Source organism: Pieris napi, chromosome 5 (genome assembly GCF_905475465.1).
Source record: "Pieris napi chromosome 5, ilPieNapi1.2, whole genome shotgun sequence".
Taxonomy (NCBI): domain Eukaryota; kingdom Metazoa; phylum Arthropoda; class Insecta; order Lepidoptera; family Pieridae; genus Pieris; species Pieris napi.
Genome location: NC_062238.1, coordinates 7,814,275 through 7,834,040, shown reverse-complemented (window position 1 = coordinate 7,834,040; position 19,766 = coordinate 7,814,275). Strand labels below are relative to the sequence as shown.

Genomic DNA, 19,766 nt, shown 5'->3' with positions numbered 1-19,766 from the left:
AGTGAACCATTTTGTTACTACTCATATATACTACTATTTTATTATGAAGGACGAAAGGGTATGGGGTAGCGCCCTAATAGAGCTTAGGGGGCAATATTATTTTAAGTGTAGGTTTGGAAATACTGGAAATCATTTAAATTAATTGGAATGCTCCACAGAATAAATATAAAGTATACGTCTTTTTAGTTTTAGCAGACACAATATTTAAGCTCAAAAAGAAAAAAATAGCAAGGATAATGTAAAAACTACTAGAAAAATAATAAACGAACTTACAGGTTATATGTTAAAAGTTATAGGGAATTTAATAAGACCGGGAACCGAGGTAACTTCTACCTTTTAAGTTTTTAAAAAATGTATCTACCACTGAATACAACCAAATCCCTGGATTCTTCTGTTGCTGCGATTTTATTACTAGAAAAAAATGTGCCTAAATGTGTTAAATTAAATTGTTCAGTGTTAAATTTCAATTTAAAAAATAGTATAGTGTATATTATGGGGTAGTATGGGTTTTAATTTCCGTTATTGACGTAATAAGCTCTGAATTGGCTGTAATTTTTAAACAGATGTATCGATTGTGGAGTCTTTCCGGAACAAATGAAATTAAGAAAGATTACACCATTGTTCAAGGCAGGTAGCGAGTCTGATCCGTCAAACTTTAGACCTGTATCAGTGCTCACCGCGTTAAGCAAAAATTTTGAAAAGATAATGCTAGACTAACTTTCTGTACAATTTAATAAAAATACACTTTTTGATAATAAACAGTATGGTTTTACTAAGGGTCGCTCCACAATCGATGAAGGTGTGTTGTTGATTTCAGACTTTGTTTTAATTCTATAGTAGTCAAGTATGTTTTCATCAATGTCGTTAATGTGGCCAGATATATAAATAACGACGTGACGGAAAGGAAACAACCCTACTGGATTAAAATGCCGATTTTCATGGTAATAACTTTATTAATTTTAATTAAAAATAACAATACATAATAATTTACTATATTCTATCACAAATTCAGACCTATCGTTTCCACTTGGTGGCCATCTTTTCACTGGTAAAAAAGAAAATATTAATAACAGATCTTTTCTATTATTTAACACTACCGTAAGCACCAATTAGCATTAGAAAGTAAAAAAAAGTATAAAGCGGACATTGCAAAAACTCCTATACTATAATCTATGTTCCAGACTACCGAATAACATTTTTTATGACACTAAACACTAATTATTTTCATCAGAAAACAAAAATTGTTCTGGTTGTGTAATACCCGCTCTATTATATAATATTTTCTCTCGCAGTATTATTAATGTTCGCAAAACTGAATTAGACGCTGCATTGCAGGGTAACAAATAAATAAAGAAAAACATTAATACTATAATTGACTATTTAATAGATTACTCGAAATATTCACGATTAAATTATTCGTTAATATTTACGTGAAGCGATAGAAAAGTACAGTTATCAGCAGCATAGACTAGAATTTCCTTAGATATAAAGCTAATTAATTAAACGTTTAGTTAAGAATTAACAAGCTGCAAAATACTAACACCACTCCAAATTTGAGATTTCTAAAACTAGGAGTCAAACTTTTTACGACTTTTGATTTGACACAGCAGATTTTACCAAAAACTTTACATATATAAATCTCGGTTTGTCCAGTCCAGAAGTATATTTTAAAAGGACTAATATTGAGCAGTCATTTTCAATGACTTACATATGGAGATAGCCGGAAAATAAAGGGATTATTGTAGCATTGCGGGTTCGTCAAGTAAGGTCTCGAGTTGTTTGACGTCGGTGACAGGCAAGGAGCACGCGTAACGTCGGCAAACGTACGCGCAAGGCACGTCCACGTTGCGACTGCGACTCAACACTGCTAATGAAATGTATTAAAATATAAATTATTAAACGATTTCAATAAAATACAACATTCATTCATATTTAATACAGAAATTGGAAACAGACGACGCCAATATGTGTATTCTAATATAAATAACTTTATATTTATATGTTTAATATTAATTCGTGTTTTTAATATTATTCTTAAATTCGAAAGGCGCCGACCTTTCATTGCATTCTCCCAACTATTTAGTTCATCATTATAATTGTTATTGAGAGATTCAAACGGGCACCGGTTTGATTTCCAGCGTAGTTGTTTCAGATTGGTTAAAACGGTTGATTAACTACGTACTTTAAAATTTAACAAAGAGACGTAGAAGTGTCCTGTGATTGGGTTAGGAGACTATACAATGCGACTAAAAAAACCGCCGCTACAATCTTTCAGGTCTGGGCCTCAGATTTCTGTATTTGTCGTTTTCTCTAATAGGCAACTAGGTCAGCCTTCCGTGCCTGACATACGCCGTTGACTTTTCCTTCACTGTACGAGGGGGTATTAAATGCGCACATAGATAGAAAGTTTATATTGCACAGCCGTGGATCGACACTTCAGCGATGATGATTTAGATTTTAGGCCGTTTTCAATAAAAATATTATTTATTTTAGTTTTATCTGTTAATTTTCATTATACCTGGTGTTTCATTGGGATCGTTGAGAGCGAGCACGCGGCCCGGCAACAGACGCGAACGCACAACACGCACTAACTCCAACGTACGGGGGTCTGAACGTCGACCTGATATCAACACCTGGAATAAAATAATTAATACTTAAATTGACGTTCCTCTAAGTATGATTAACGAACGAAACTCACACTGTTAACAAAACATTTCGCACAAACAAGTTGTATTTAGATTTATCTTTTTTTATAATATAACTAGCAGATAGGCCAAGCGTTGCTGTGGCTAAGGTTTTTGTTCTATTACATAGTAGTAAACTATTCAAGGGAAACGGTAGGAGAACACTAGTCATGGGGACCATTTTTTGGTGGTAATGCCATTAAATTGTAACTTATTTGATACGTTGGTACTTTCAACACAGCGCCATCTGTTAGAATTGGAACTATCAAATAATAAACAAATATTTTGCAATAAAATAATATTGCGGGTATAAATTAAGATGTAAGCTATCCTATCTTTTAAGTTGGATCAAACTACACACAGTGTGCAAAATTGAATGAAATCGGTTCGGTAGTTTAGGAGTCCATAGCGGACAAACAACGAAACACGTAATTTATATATATTAAGATTTTAAAATCAGTAAGAATTCTATGTATAATTAGTATATAACTGTTATCCAGAAATTGCCAAAATTATACCTGAGTTGGAGAATCATTATACAGCATCAACGCGGATACCATCTCAGGCAGGGCGTTAGGCGTATCATTCAGTCGTTGTGAAAAAGCCAAAAGCAATTTCTTTGCCATATCCCGTTCCTTCTGGCCGCCCTCCGGCGCCGGACTCTTGTCCGCGTATACCGCAAGCCGTAACAAATTGTGACAGGCCACACTGTTACCTGCCGGCTCTGCACTATCCTGATCTATACAATGTTGTATTTTTTTAAATTAATCGACTTCAAATGTCTGTCCACGTTATTTACCTACACCATTATAGACAAAATAATATATTAGTGCTTAAGCATGCGCATTTAACACGGTGAAGGGGGGGGGGAAACCCTGCATGCCTTAGACCCAAAAGGACGAAGGCGTAGATCAGGCATAGAAGGCTGATCGCTTGCCATTAAAAAACAACAACAATCTGAGACCAAGAAAAAGGGATTTAGTATTTTTTTTTAATATTATGTACCCGTAAAATACTTGGATGCCTTCTGAATCGAATGATGAAACTCGGACAGTTACCTAAGCTGGAATACACCTAATTAGGGACATGGTTATCTGGACACAAATACAGATATGAAATCTAGGACATGTGCTTGGAAGCCTAATACTCATACTCAAAAATATTCCAACAATATCACATGCATAGGTCAAACTGATAACCTGGTTTTGAAGTCGAATCAAAATTAACTATAGTAATTGGCAGTTCTAAATAAAGCATTCATCCAGGTGTACTGCAAGGTCTTAGCCTCTTGATTGATTTAAGCAAGGAACAATTATTGATCAATGAACCAAATGTTTTCAATCGTTTATGTACCTAAGAGCATTAATTGGCGTTATATGACATGACATTTGTTACATATGCATATGACTCTCGTCTTTAAATTTGTGTTACAAATACCTTCTTTTAATCTTATTATAACACTATCATCTTCATCGGAGCATGTGTAGTATCCACCAACATCGGAGTCCCAGAATAAATCGTTTTGTTTCTGCTGCAAATCCCTTGCCCACTTCAGCCATTCCATATCGAGAGATGCTTCATATAAATCAAGCAAACCGCGGATAAGGAACGCATAATCGTCCAAAAATCCTTTTATTGGCACTTCTCTAAAATATATAAAAACAACAAAAAAAAATTACTGAATAAACTGGTTTAATTATCACAATATCAATATTATTATTTAAAGCATGTCTTCATTCAATTCAACTATTTTATTATTAAAATAGTTTCTATTAAACACCTTTTATTCTGATAAGAATGCTTTCACTCAAATAATTGAGTAAATGATATAAAAAAATGCATCTAAGAGTTCAGAGATTGTCTTATTAAGATAATTTTTTCTCTAGCTGATTTTGCTATACTAATAAAATATAAAGAAAAACATAAAGTATATCTACAAAGGAGGTTTGTAGACATTTTATACTATTTTACATTTATAAATTAAATAATTGGTATAATTCAGTCTGTAACTTACCCACAAGTGATGCTTCCATCTTCTTCTTTATAACAAGAATGTAATAGACTTTTGCTTTCCATGCAATAAAAGTTCTGTTTAATAAAATTTGCAGTTTTTATAGCATCATCCACATAACTCTTATCTTCTAAGCCCTGACCAGCTCTTGCCAACCCAGATATCATTAACCCATTCCAAGAACATATTAATTTAGTATCCAAATGAGGTCTTGGTCTTTTCTGTTGGACTTCATAGAGTATTTCTCGACAAGTTGATATAACATTCCTAAATTGCACTTTCGTCAAGCCAAATTTTTCCATTGTGTCTTCCTCACCTCCATATACAATAAGAACATTTTTATTATCAAACTCTCCTTTGTTCCCTACATCTGGAGAAACATTTCCATCCTCTTCCACGTTGTAGTAATGACAAAATATGTCCAAATATGAATTATCTGCAATTAATTTGTCCGAGAGTAGATTTTTTAGTTCATCGTACTCCCAGACATAGAAAGCTCCTTCATCTTTATGTTGTGCACCAAAGGATGGGTAAGAGTCTGCATCTTCAGCACTGTAATAACCACCATGCTCATGCCTTAGATCGGTGTTGACATACTTAATGATATCACGAACAACATCTGCAAAGAACTCATCTTTTGTGGCAAGATAGGCATCAGTATATGCAACAGCTAATTGAGCTTGATCATACAACATTTTCTCAAAATGAGGCACTTGCCAGTGGTTATCAGTAGAATATCTTGAAAATCCACTAGAAATATGATCATGAATACCACCTTTAGCCATTTTAGTTAAAGTGTGAAGGCACATATTTAAGCACTCTTTACCTTTTGGGTCATATTTGTCTCTAGCATAATAATGAAAGAGAAAGTTGAATGCTGGTACATGGGGAAATTTTGGTGCTGTGCCAAATCCACCAAACTCAGGCTCATACATAGAAATATATTTCTCTACACACCTCATCCATGTTGCTTCACCAGGTAGGGAAGTATTAATATCTAGTTTTGTTGCATTCTTTATGTGTTCTATTACACTATCACCCATGTCCATTAACATTTTACTGTTTTGCCTCCATTTATTTGCCATTATACGTAAGAGTGTTTTAAAACCTGGATAACCAAAGCGATCTTCAGGTGGATAATAAGTGCCGCCTTTAATTGGTTTAAGTTCTGGTGTCAAAAAAACACTCATAGGCCAACCCCCTGAGCCTGTTGTGGCCATAACAAAAAGCATGTAAAGACGATCAAGATCTGGCCTTTCTTCACGATCAAGCTTAATATTTATGAAATTATCATTCATTATTTTAGCTATATCTTCATTTTCAAAAGACTCTTTTTCCATCACATGGCACCAATGACATGTAGAGTAGCCAACAGAGAGAAAAATAAGCTTATTTTGTTGTTTTGCTTTATCAAGAGCTTCTTGGCACCAAGGATACCAATTTACAGGGTTATTAGCATGCTGTAATAAGTATGGAGATTTTTCATTTCCTAGTTTATTTGTGAATTTTGGCTTATCTGGAAGGTTTAGTTCCGCAGTTGGAGCTGACATTTTAATAATATTATCACAAAGTCCTCTTAAATTGTTTGGTGGGTTTAAATTATTATTGAACAATGTTGATATCCTAAAGTAGAAAAATATTAGAATTAAATAAATCAATACACATTGTTTTAAGCTAATCACTGCAAAATTTTGTCTCATACAAAAAATGTCATTACTGACAAATTCAAACAGACCATAATATTAAAGACGCTTTATAATTCAACCAATAAAGGTTTTTTTTAACTTTTATTGCTATTTGACAGTAATGGGTAAAGAGTTTTATTAATTTATTTTAAAAGGAGATTATCTCAATCATATACTAATATTAATTAAATAATGAAAGTTATATCTACCATTACTACGTACCTTATAGTCCAGCAGAAATCCCTTTGATTACAGATGTGATTTGGTAAAAATATTTCTTTATTATTATGCGTAGTACCAAAATTCTTCAGCTTACTATCATTTAAAGATAACCGTCGCAACAACGAGGTAGCGCGATTATAAGGCATAATATTTATGTTTTATAGGAAATTAAGTTATTTCGCATAATAAAATACTGAGTGCATATTATTATTTATTATTATTATGATTTCGGACTTGAGTTTTGACAAATTAAATTGAAATCCTAGTAGGTATGTCAAATGCAGACTTGGCAGTTTACTTTTTTGACTTTGACGGAGGATGACAGTCGTTGTGCGATTTCTTGTTACTTTTGTGTTATTATTTTTAGTTATTGTAAAAGATCTAGATGAGAGAACCATTATTTTGGGACATTGGCCATATCCATTTTTGAAATCATTATTCATCTTTATGTGCAAACATTAATGTTCCTGCGAAATTTTGCGTATCTAGGGTCCATGATAGCCCTAGGGCCTGCGCCCTTAACTTCCAGTAGCGGTAGCGATAACAATCCCGATGTTTTAATATGAAATTATGATGTAGTTCTCTCAATATCTGAAGCGCTGATGTCGCAACCTTGGGATCGCCCGGTACAAATACTGAAATATTAATATTAAAGTTGAGATCGCAATCGCTATCACTATTAAACGGATACTGAATACTGATATAAAACAGCTTTTCTTATAGGTTCTGTAAAAAATATCAAAATCGGTCAATTTACATTAGAAACACATAAACGTGTTTATTGCGGTTTTATTCATTAAATGTTTAACTTTGACTTGTTGCATTAACTTTAGAATAATAATATGGGAAGTTTTCTTACATTAAACGCTCTATGATAGGTGTAAGCAAAGACTATATTTTTATAAATATGATGTACTTGAGTAGACCTTATAACATAATATAAAAATCAAATGTGAAATTTTGAAATGGTAATTGAAAATATGACTTAAATGCAATTATTACGTCATTCAACTTTGCTATTATAATAATTTAAGGCGCCTTTAAGTAAATGTAAAGTATATAATCCAATTTTATCTTATTCAAAAAATATAACCTTAGGAAAATTAAGAGGAACAATAAATAATAGGAATGGCTTTCTTTTGTACTCTTATTTTATTAAAATCGGATCGAGCTTCAAAATTATGTATTTAACAGTTTTATTAACTCTCTCAAGCGACCATAATACTGCATAACTGTCAATGAAATTTTCTAAGATAACAAGTTCATTACCAGTAGAATTCCTATATTCTATCAAACTCATGGGTATTGCACTATTTCATATGCACCCTTCGTTGCTAAGACAACGCATGCGCCAGATTCTGGACGCTATCCTTGTACTTTCACTGGTACAGTGTTTTGACGTATGCTGCATGTTCAGCTACAATTAATGAGTTCTTGACACGAAATGTCGTGTTGCCTATTAAAAGAAATGAAATATCGTGTAAATCGTCCCTTATGATAGTGATGTAATATAAGAACGGTGAGTGGTGATTTTGAACCATAATTTTGAGGTTGTATGCATGCTTTATAAATGTAAACAATATACGACAATCTAAATTGCCCTATTTTGCCCGAACACTAGTTTCCAGGTAATATTTTATGCATCCTACACGGAATGATTATTTAGGTCACCTTGGCTAATTTGAATTAAAATGGTCAATCATCTGTGAACCTGCAATCAACGTCTCAGTTTGCATATTAGTTTCAATCTATTTAGAGGTCGTTGTATAGTACTAAAAAAATGCTTACTTTTTTAGATTATATTGATAACATAATAGGGATTTTCGATTTTCGATAACCGCACGTGTTAAAGTGCATGTCAGCGGATGTGAATGAAACTGCGACGTTGCTATGGCAACGGGCTGAGGGTTGAAGCCCTTTTGTACCAATACACCCTACAAGGAATAGTGATAACGTTAATAAGATTACAATTGTATTCCGCACCGCTCATAATTAGCTAATCACCTACAACCTTCTAATCAGAAACACTAAGTCGTTGTTTTTTTAATTTTATAATTACTCTTTGGATTTCACGTTAGAAGATATAACATTTTAAAAATTCAAGTAAATACCGTAAAACGTAATGCAATATCTTTTTACAAGAATTTTACCCCTTGTTTTAATAAATGAAAAGTGTTTGTACTATATTAGTATAATCTATATATATAAAAGAAAGTCGTGTTTGTTACAACACTTATAACTCGAGAACGGTTGGACCGATTGCCATGGTTTTTGATTTGTTGGATTTGTTTCCGTCCCGAATAGCACAATAAGCAATAAAATATCGGATAAGTTATCGAATAACAATAAACAAATTAATTAATTTTACGAATGCAAAAACCATATGGTGCCATCTGTTGACAAAACTACGCATCATTTTACGTCGAATTCCTGTCAGTTCAAGAAATTCCGATCTTGAGGTGAATGAGGAGATGCATAACCATGCTTTGATCCTGATCAAAAGATGTTGGATATTAGAAAGTGCTTAACATGCAGTATCGCCATATTGACGCTAGAGAGAAGATGCCTAATGTGTAAAACTGCCATTCTTCTTTCGCAATGGCAAGCAATAAAACATTTCTGTATTTGCAAAAAAGTTGTATTAATGTAACACTTAACATTAATGAAATCCTAAAATAAGTTAAATTAAAGTAACAACGATATTATAAGGTTGTAGGGCGGAACGAAGTTAGCCAGGTCAGCTAGTATGACTATATTCAGTAATATTTATGGTCAGTCCAATTATTCCCATAAATTACATACGTTTGTAAACTAACATTAGACTGAACATGAGTTATAAGACGTTTTATCTTTATACGCAGACGAAGGCAGACACTGATTAAAAGATTTAATAAAATTACAAGGATTAATACTTTTTTCATACTAAGTACACCACATGTCAAAGACGTTAGCCTCAAAACTATTGACCGCCGTAGTTTACTTGTTAATACGTATGTACGTATAATCTGGAGGTGCGTTTTCGATGAAACAATCATTGTGATTATTATGTTAATTATATATTTAGTAACATATCCAAAAGCTTCACTTGTAGTATTTAAAAAAAATGATTTTTCAAGTAGCTAAACTACCTTCTAGGAATCTATCAAACCAAATATTTTTCTTTTCAGGTGCCAGAAGTCAATCACGTGCCTTAGTTTCCCATTCCAAATTTAAATTGACCAATTTAATCTGTCCAAGCTTGAGATGCGGTAATTTGTAAACTATTATGTGGTGTGAATGTTTCTAAGATGTCTATATGGGTGGGCAGTGGCTGCGGTGGCGGCGAGGTTTGCGCCCCCCCAGCCGCCACTGTCCTGTCTGCGAATACCTCAATGGAGTCTGGCATTGAGGCTGGGGTACTCCCGACAGTTACTGGCTCTCTGGCCTCCGCCCGGGATTCGCTTGGTTCATTGTCACGGGCGGCCGAACACCTCTATGACACGGATCACACGGACCTTGGTAGCGAGCTCGATGAGGCTGAAATACGACGGGAGTTGATGCACGATGTAAGTGGTTTTGACCTTTAAGGCCCTATCCCAGCACGAATTGCTGTGTCAGTGTCTCGGGGTGGACTGCGGTGCGCAGTGGAGAGCTGGAGCGCGCCGGCCCGTAATAATAATTAGTTATGTAAAACATTAAATTAATGTAATTTTATCAATTGATTTTTTTCTGAATGAATTACTTGGCTTGCGATAAAATATATCGTGTAAATTTCAAAATCATGTTCTATATAGATTTTCGTCATAAAATGAATTCAAAGTGTCAAAAATTGGCTATGTTTGGATTTTTTTCTATCGAGCGAAGTTATTTAAATCGCGTATCGGTCTTTCAAAAGGGATACATAAACTACTCAACTCCACCATATATTTTTTCCATTTGCCCTACTTCAAGAAACGATGGCGAAAAATGGAAAGAAACTGTACTTTTTTGGAGTTTGGCGACCAGATAGGTCCTTAACGTATGATTACGTTACCGTCCATCATAGTAGAGTAGTTATGACGGCCGTTGAAACTTATATTTTGTACACAAATAATTCAAACGTAATAACAAGCTACAAGACGCATACACTTATTGTAAAGTTTTATTCGTTCTACATTTTATTATTTATTCCTTGTTACAGAAATGGCGGCTGCTTTTCGATCGGGTAAGTTTAAAACACACAGACATTTAGCACCAAAATGGAACTGGACTTACGTTTTAGGCGGATATTTTCATAAGTGATAATAAGAAAGGCTCTTATTGGAATCGATCGAGGTGTAATAAAGTTATTAAAATCGTTTATATCCAAAATTAGAGGTTCCTTTTGAATTAGAGCAACAGGCCACATAAAATCTATTTTTCAATTACCTATGTTTTGGCGAAACTTTGCAACATACAAATAATACGGTATCACCCTTATTATATATAGGATAGGTTATTAATAGGGTTTGCGATAACATTCTAACGATGTCGTAAATTTAAGTAATTTATAATAATATATTATGTATTATAGAATTATTTATAATGTATATTTATTACAACCGTTTAATAATAATTTTCGTATTAGAAAATATAATTAACGATGCTGTTAATAATTAATAATTTTGTCACACGTTTATTCGGGCGTGGTTTTCCTACAGACTTCAATCTTGCTTTTCCTGTCTCCCGGCTACTTGACAATCGTTGCACATGTACCTTGAATACATCAAAAAACTGACTTTTACGACAAAGAAACAAATTTCCAGAAATTCCTATTTTGACTTGATTAAAATGTACAGAAGCAGAAACAAAAAGTTTTATTAGATAAAAGTGTGTCGGTAGCGCCGGAGATCAAACGGTGTGTCGTCACGTAGAGGACATTGAGATGTGCCACTGCGCAGATAGGGGCGCTTCATATTTTTTGTCATCTCCTTTTTGGAACTGAAATTATCACAATAATACACATAATAACAAACTCTCGGAATAGCGGGTGATTATGGCGTCACGGGTGCGCCTTTGAAATCACAATTTGGTTTTTGTACGGGACCGTGTCAAATCTCGTAGGTGTGAATTTTATACTAATGGTTTGTTTATTATTTTCTTATGCAGTTCGATCCGGAGGGTTTTGGTGAGATCCCGTGGCCAGATTTCCTTCAGACCCTTCAACATCCCGATTTTATAGCGCAGGTGCCGCATCACAAACGTGAGGTAAATAATAAATCTTACTTAAAGTAAGTCTGCTTTATAGTAAGAAATCATTGCCTCCAGTTAACTTACCTATTAGTTACATATGGTAAACGAAAAAACGTTCCTGACTGTAATCTAATACTTATTGGTAGGCGTGCTAAGAAAAATGCTACTGGCTGTAAAAGTGATTACGGAATTCGATGTCTATGGACAATACTTTACATATGACCTAAGGCATGAAAGCCTAAAATGAAAGTTAAATTCAGAAGTGATTTATTCATAATTAAACAGTAAAAGTGTGATCTCACGGTCATATTAATATCGATTTTTTACATAATATACGTTGTTCATTAAAGTATCATCGTAAACAATCAAATACTGAGTGTTTTTGTTATTAAAAATAAAATCATTTGTTTAATAATCATTCGGATATCGGGAAATTTTCGCGTCTAATTACATTTTTTTTTCAGATCCTGTTGGATAAAGCAAAAAGTTCGAGCAGCCCGTCCATTACTTTTCAAGAATTTGTTAATTTGGTAAGTGGATAAAGTATAAACAATCATTAGTTTAACAACGTTATCAATTATTTACGTACCTAATAAGTTATGTCATTAATATCGGTAAATATTCAACCTTAAAAAGAATCTTTTTTTTTTTAGATTACTCTTGATAGGTATACTAGTTACTCCTTTAAGATTTATTTATAATATAAGGTACCTATGCCATTAATATCGGTAAGTATGTATCAACCTTTAAAAAATCTTAAATTTTTTTGAGATTACTTTTGATATACTAGTTACTCCTTTGATATTTATTTATAGCACGAAAATAATATTAAAAGTATATGGAAAATTTATTGTTATTTAAATAAAATAAAAGCGGAAAATTAACACAATATTTTCTCCTTGTACTACAAAAAATCAGAACTGTAATATAAACTCCATTTCTATAACATTTTATATTAAAATAATACTAGAATCTGAAGTATTTTGATATTAGTCCTACATACCTATATCGCCGTGGCGCTGAAAAGTACAAGACAACTAAATTAAGATGCAACGCCGATTACAAACAGTCGCAAACCTATATCGACCCAAGTCCAAAACAGATACTAAGGAAAAACAACTTTGTTACAACTCGTCCAAGGATCTAAGGACAATTACTAAACGAAAAAGTTCTAAATAAAGCCGAGAGGACCCACATTCTTATCGTTTCTGTCTGTCGCCTCGAAACCCGATAAAGTCCAATTCGATTTATTAGGTGGACATTTATTTTTATATGGTTAAATATATTATCTTAAATACGTATTAAGGCTGAGCTCACTCACCCTGTTTTTTGCGTTTTGTTGTTCACGATTTTTATGTGTGCTTCATTTGTATTTAACTAATTGCAGTCAAGGTTTATATGTCAAAAATTAGGCATATGATAAATAAAGACTAGTTTATGACGCCTATCAAACTAAGCTTTTTAATCAATAAATATCGTTTTAACACAAAGTTCTCTCCTAATTAATTTAAATATTAAAAAGACTAACAAAAATTTGCATAAGGAATCTTAAGAAGCAGTTAATTACGTCAACCAAAAGCGGTGTCGTGAATTATTACCTCATTTTTAAATTAAGTTATTGCTTCAAAGGGGCCATTTTTTGCGCTAATTTTTTGCGGCTGCCCATAAAATGTAAGGCGATTTATTCACTCTAATTGAAGTATCTTTTTAATATTATCGTTATCAGACATACCAAATTAAATATATTTATTATAAATAAAGGTATTTATGTCTAAATGCCGAGTTGCTTATCTTAGTTGTTATAATTAATTAGTCAAATTTTATATGGTTGGCTTCATAAGGTTTTATTCTCTAAACTATAATAAACAATGATTTCTTATGCGTAGTCTTTAATGCCGTCAAAAAAAAACAATAATCTATGAGAACCGAACCTAAGAGATATTATTACTATACTTTGCGTTACCAACTAGGCCTCGAAGGCTGTCAGGATTCAGGTCACTAGATTATTATTATAAATATTCAGTATGGCCAGAGTGGCTACAATATAGAAGTTGGCGACTTTACAAGTAAGAAGTCCGTCTGCCCCTCTTTATCGCCTATGTTTCGCGTATTGTGTATGCGCGTAAATCAAAATTAAATTCAACGAGTCAAGGGGACAGTGTTGGTTCGTGGGCGTCTGTGATGCGGCATTCTTATGCTAATCCGGGCGAACCACATTCGATCGGGGTGGGCCAAATTGTTATTTATATTGTCACCCATGTTTTTTTGTACGTTTTAACTCCTTACCAAATTACTGACATCATATCCATATTATTGTATGATACGTCAACTTATGAATATAAATTGAAAACAAAATGCAATTTTTATATATAGCGTATTGATCTGCGCCTTGTGTTATACTAGCAATACTTAAATATTTATATTTTAGCCATTTTAAATTGTTACGTTTCCCTCTTCAATTAAACACCAGTAATTGTTCTTACCATTGCAGTCATTTGATGAATGAGTTATAATTAAAAATGAATGGCGAAGCTTTTAGGGAAATTGTCTGTTTGAAAGGAAAGTAATTTCCTGGCAGGAAGTTCACACAATTTGAGTTGAAGCGGATTTGCAACGACAATAATTATATTACTCGCATTATTAACAAAGATCTCTTATCTGTAACCATATTTTTAGTGTATTATTCATACCATCCTACGTCTCATCTACACTTTAGACTCGCCTTAGCTTTGCGACTCAAACTCAATTTAAGAGGAAGGGATTCCTCTTAAATTACTTTTGATTAAGAAGCTGTAAAATAAGTTTATACCTACAAACTCCGTGAAACTGGCGGTAATAAAGGATAAGTTCTTTATGAAATGTTTAAACGTTAACATAATTACCAAATAAGTTTTAAAACATTTAATGTATGTATGGATATTTCAAATATGTAGGTATAAGAAGCGTTCCTGTCACAAAAAACTCTTGTGAGACGCCGCAGTCCCTTAATCAATTTATGGGGCGCTAACTGGTACACGGAAAATGTATTAAAGCTCGCTGTGGGAACCCCACGATACACAATGAATAATCATAATATTATGTATAACATTTTATATAATTTTGACTAATTGCAACATTTGTTGCCTTTCGTGTTTACTTATTAGTAATTTACTATTCATTTTTTTAAATCCTTTCGAATGATGTCTGCGTAAAATCGAAATGTAAATATTTATCAAAATCATGTCACTAATTGTTATAATACAATTAATTATAAGCAATGAACTTGGTATTAAGTGTCACTTACCTATACTTAAAAATATATAAAAACTCCAATTAAAACTATAAGTAAATAAGCATTCAAATTGCCGTTTTAAAATGGATTTTACGGTGCACACAAATCTACATACGGAACAAAAACAATTACTTAATAAAACACACCTCAATCAAAATTAATAGTTTTACGCATTAATCTCTCTATCTTCCCTCGCTAACAAAACAACGTGTCTGGTCTCTAAGGTAATGGAAGCAATCATTTCAGATAAGATAACTCTAATGTGAGAAAAGGTAGACGTTCGGCTCGGATCGTTAATTTAATTTGATATAATAAAAGTTATATTCATCATTTATCACTTTCGACAAATTTATTTTTAAACACCCTTGCGCTTATCTTTTACGCTAGGGCTACACCCTTAGATTATATATGCAAATGAGTGTTTAAGATAGAGAAGAAAGCATATAAATATAGTATAGTAGTTGATCACTCTGGTCTTAGAAAATTACTAATAAAGTAACAGGAATGGCTAAAATTGGCCATAGTATGTAACCTATTTTTGGGTCCGCGAAGAATCGGGTTAATAGGTATTCCTATAGGCGTTTCTCTTGTAAGCCATCATTATGCACGCGACGAAAGTCTGGTGTAAAAATAATCTGATCATTTACCTGTATCCGAGCTGGACGCGGCATCAGTCTTATCTTTAAAAATGGTAAATAAATTATAAAATAAAATTGATGTAACGCCCAATTTGAAGTACCTAATTCGTTAGCAGGTCCTGTCGCAGGGCACATTCCTTCGTCGAGTAGGTTTTCGTGTTCTGTCTGATTGTCCGTCCGTAACTCACCCCGTATCGGTGCCATCTAAATTGAGATTTTATTGACAATTACTGTTCTATCGTTGCGATCTTGGCGCCCGCTCGTAGATAGCCGCCCAATTCGATCAGTTATTGATGGTGTGATTTCATCTCGGACTCAAAACGTTTTACCGCACTTTTTAATATATTAAAGCGTTTTGGAAAACAGTTTCAGACTAAAAGCTTTATCGAATCTGTTATTAACGTCAAAACTGTTTTCTTTTTAATTAATTTAGGAACTTAATTGCGCTTATGTATGTTAAATAATAATTGGCACTTAACGAAAAAGGAAAATACAATTGATACTTAAGGTTAAATGGTGAAACTTAATTTTGTACTGGACTTTTTACAAGATGATTTGTCATACCTTAACGCTAGACTTTACTATATTAATAGACGAGTGAGTATATAACGTATGCATCTATAAATAATGCTAAAGGAGTGTAGTTTTATTTAAATATCCAAAAATACATCTACAACAATCTTATCCCTTATGAAACCAAATTTATCACAGGCTTTTTCTAATATCAAGTATAGTATTACAACGCAATTATCGCAATTCTAAAATTCTACAATTTTACAATAATGCGATGGTTAAATTTATATTAAATTGCGAAAATTTATATTAAACTCGTGGAAATAAGAAATTGTATAAAAACAAGTAAAAATTATGTGAGCGAAGTTCATGCGAAATCCTTTTGAAGTCATCAGGGAGCGATGATTTGAATTGAACAAAAAGGTTGTATATCACGGAAGGCCGTGAGGGACAAATGAAGGGAGGTCACCGTGCCGAATCGTGAGGGTTGATGCTTTGGTAATCGTATTTTTTCGTCAACAGACCACACCGCGGTGGATTTACACTAATTTCACGCATACTGCTTTCTCACGCACCTGTCCCTTTTGATAAATATGTACAAATTGTTTTTATGTTTATCGTCTCAACATTTCCTGCTGCAATTACTTCCTACATAAAAATATTTATTTGTGTACTGAGGTTGATGCCTGCGTAAAAGAAAGCTTGTTTTTTTTTTTTTGACAATTCCCACCAATTGACCTGGTCCCATGCTAAGCTGGTGAAGCTTGTGTAATGGGTACTACGGATATACATACATACTATAGATAGATAGACATATAAATACATATTTAAACACCCAAGACCTAAGCACAACACCAAATTCTCATCACATCGATGTTTGTCTCAGCCGGGGAACGAACCCGGGACCCATGGTTTCGGAGTCAGGGGTACTAACCACTAGACCAATGAGTGATTATAACTTAATATTTATTTCATTATTATTTGTGACTAATGTATTGATGGACAATACATTTTTCCATACGCGATCAATTCCTGGCCTTGATGACCTTGGGACTTGAATGTTAAATTCTACGTAACTTTAAGATAGTTTTATAATATGACATGCTACTTAATTACTATAGATTTATAATATTATAGTCAAAATTACTCAACCTACATCTTAAGGAAGCGCTGTTACTCCCGTATATAAACAAATTGATTTCGACATACTGGAGTCATAAGTCTCGTCTGAATATCAACCTAAGTGTAATAATATATGCTTTGTTCAGTATTTTTATTATGGTCACTAAAATTTTGTATTACTTAAGATTAAGGATTCTGCACTTCTCGCACACATGTTTCTTTTTATTTATTTTTTTAAGTTTTTCTCTTAACTAGGGTTGCCTGGAAGAGATCGCTTATTAGCGATAAGGCCGCCCGTTGCATCCCTTATAATTTTTATGTATTGTGTTTCTTTCATTTGCAACGAAGTGTAAATAAATAAAATTGTACTCTTCCAGTCAATTGTAGTCTATAGTAAGAAACCCGAATAAATATTTTTAATTAATATACAATCGCACTTTCTCAGTCTAGTATAAAACTAGACTAATTTTTAAAGGTTGTATTCAAAATAATAACGTTAAATCTGTGTTGAATAATTGTATGGAACATCGGGATGAACATAAAATGTTTGACACTTACGAAACCCATGAACATGTTGTATTGGTTTTTTTCGACAATGTTCTAATGTTGTCCTCTGCTATTCAGAGACAAATACAACAAATTAAAAACCATTAAAATCGGTCTAGCCGCTCTCGTTTTATAAATTTTCGATCCAACCCGATTGTTTTATTTATCAAGATTGTCTTTGACTGTGTTTGTGCGAAATTTATATTCCCATAAAAAATTGCACACATTTTTAATAAAAAAAATATGTTCGGAGCGCGTAATAATATCTCGATAAAAGTCAATTCGTAGATAAACAATCGGTAGTCCATTTGTATAATTAGAGCCGTAGTCGTATTCAAATAAGTTATTGTGTCCATTAACCTTGAAGCATATAAGGTTATCGAATGACCTCCATAATGAAGCCTTCATGTATTACATAATTATTTGATCGTTTAGCACGGGAAAGCCAGTTTCACTACCGCATGACAGAGGCAAGAGGAAGTGGATTGCGGATACTTGAACAATACAATTACTTAGTGGTGAATGAACTCGCGATTATTGTGGAGGTGTCGCTCGTAAAGATTCCTAAAAAGGGCTGAATGATGTTGCCTTGGTGACATCAGGCCTTGTATTTAGGCTTGTTTTGTAATATGCTTTTTTAGTTTTTTGCAACTTTAAGTACACAATGGGTTTAATTTATAAAAGTTGATTATATTAGCGTAAATGTAATGTTTTGTTTTATTTTATTATGAACGAACTACACTTGACTAATAAGGACAAAGCTTTTGATAGTTTTAGTACGTTTATAAATAAGGTTCTAAGGACGAGGATATTTACAACATAATCATTATAATTTTTAATAATAATTTGGATACAACTAAAGTAATAGTATTTTGTTCTATGTTTATCACGTTTGTTTGCACTCAATAATATCGGAGCGTGAAAACAAGAAGTTGATCGGCGCGTATAAATTAGCGGATAATCGACCGACTTCACCTGTCAATGCCCACGCGCACGCTGGCTGCCGCCAATACTATCTCGAATTTCTTACTTTGCATACTTGCTGCTACTATCGGATTCACAGCTTTTAATTTAACCTCTTCACAAAGTCCCTGTCCTTCCCTGATTTCCTTTCTTCTTCAGGGACATAGGCATCGTATATCTGGTATGGTGAAGGCAATTTCCGCCGCTATACAGAGCTTTTTGTCAATAGAAGTAACATTTATTTTTATAGTATTCGAACGCAATAAATAACGAATAAACAAATTTTATTAAATTAGGGTAATCAAACCCTAAACTGTGTGAGAAATTCTCAAATTAATTTTAAAAAATCATATGTATCGTCGTAAGCAGCATAAGTTGATTCAAGGGATTCTTTGATCACACGTATTTTTGTATCTGTGATAATGATTCGGGTTTGGAGGTGTAGAGGCTTCTTTATCAACTGTGAACAGTTTTGTTTTGTTTTGTTGCCACTACTGCGTAGTCAATAGCGAAATAAAATACTACAAACCATGCACTATTTTGAGGCGAGAACTTGTAAATAGAACCAATTCGTCCTGTTTCTTTTTATCGCAGCTTCGATGTAAACAAACGTACTTAACGCTTTCAAATGTCCGCATATTCTAATAGTTTACAAACCCATATCCTGTGAAGAAAGCAGAGATTCGTGAAACGTTTACGATTAAGAGATAAGACAAGGGCGATGCCAGACGCGTTCTGGGCTAAATATTTACAATGACTCTGAGGAAACATAAATAGTATTCGTCTGAGCTGACAGAGTTCGTTAGTATTGTTAATTGGATTCGTCATACCGCCCCAGGCAGACGGTTTGGGAATACAAAACTAAATTCCGAAAATGCTGGCAATCACAAACGTCCATAAACAAATACTGTATCGAAATGT

The 19,766-nt window shown here is 33.3% G+C and overlaps 2 protein-coding genes across 3 annotated transcripts in view; one reads left to right on the top strand and one right to left on the bottom strand.

Moving 5' to 3' along the window:
* Positions 1–939: 939 nt before the first annotated feature.
* Positions 940–6,865, bottom strand: LOC125049478 (spermatogenesis-associated protein 20). 2 transcript variants are annotated; one of them, XM_047648800.1, is made up of 6 exons: positions 6,603–6,865; positions 4,699–6,318; positions 4,122–4,330; positions 3,203–3,423; positions 2,519–2,633; positions 940–1,867 (listed from the first exon to the last, which is right to left on the bottom strand). In XM_047648800.1, exons 1-6 carry the CDS (start codon positions 6,746–6,748, stop codon positions 1,737–1,739), a joined length of 2,442 nt encoding a protein of 813 aa, XP_047504756.1. In that variant the 5' UTR covers positions 6,749–6,865; the 3' UTR covers positions 940–1,736. The 2 variants fall into 2 exon arrangements, with proteins under 2 accessions (XP_047504756.1, XP_047504757.1); XM_047648801.1 differs by having other exon boundaries at positions 940–1,864.
* Positions 6,866–7,992: 1,127 nt separating this feature from the next.
* LOC125049286 (rhomboid-related protein 3) overlaps positions 7,993–19,766 on the top strand; it is an 89,842-nt gene continuing 78,068 nt past the window's right edge. The window contains exons 1-5 of the mRNA XM_047648418.1: positions 7,993–8,121; positions 9,770–10,147; positions 10,762–10,785; positions 11,709–11,807; positions 12,257–12,322. Coding sequence (XP_047504374.1) covers positions 9,890–10,147; positions 10,762–10,785; positions 11,709–11,807; positions 12,257–12,322 — 447 coding nt within the window. The 5' untranslated portion in view covers positions 7,993–8,121; positions 9,770–9,889. The remainder of the gene's footprint in view (positions 8,122–9,769; positions 10,148–10,761; positions 10,786–11,708; positions 11,808–12,256; positions 12,323–19,766) is intronic.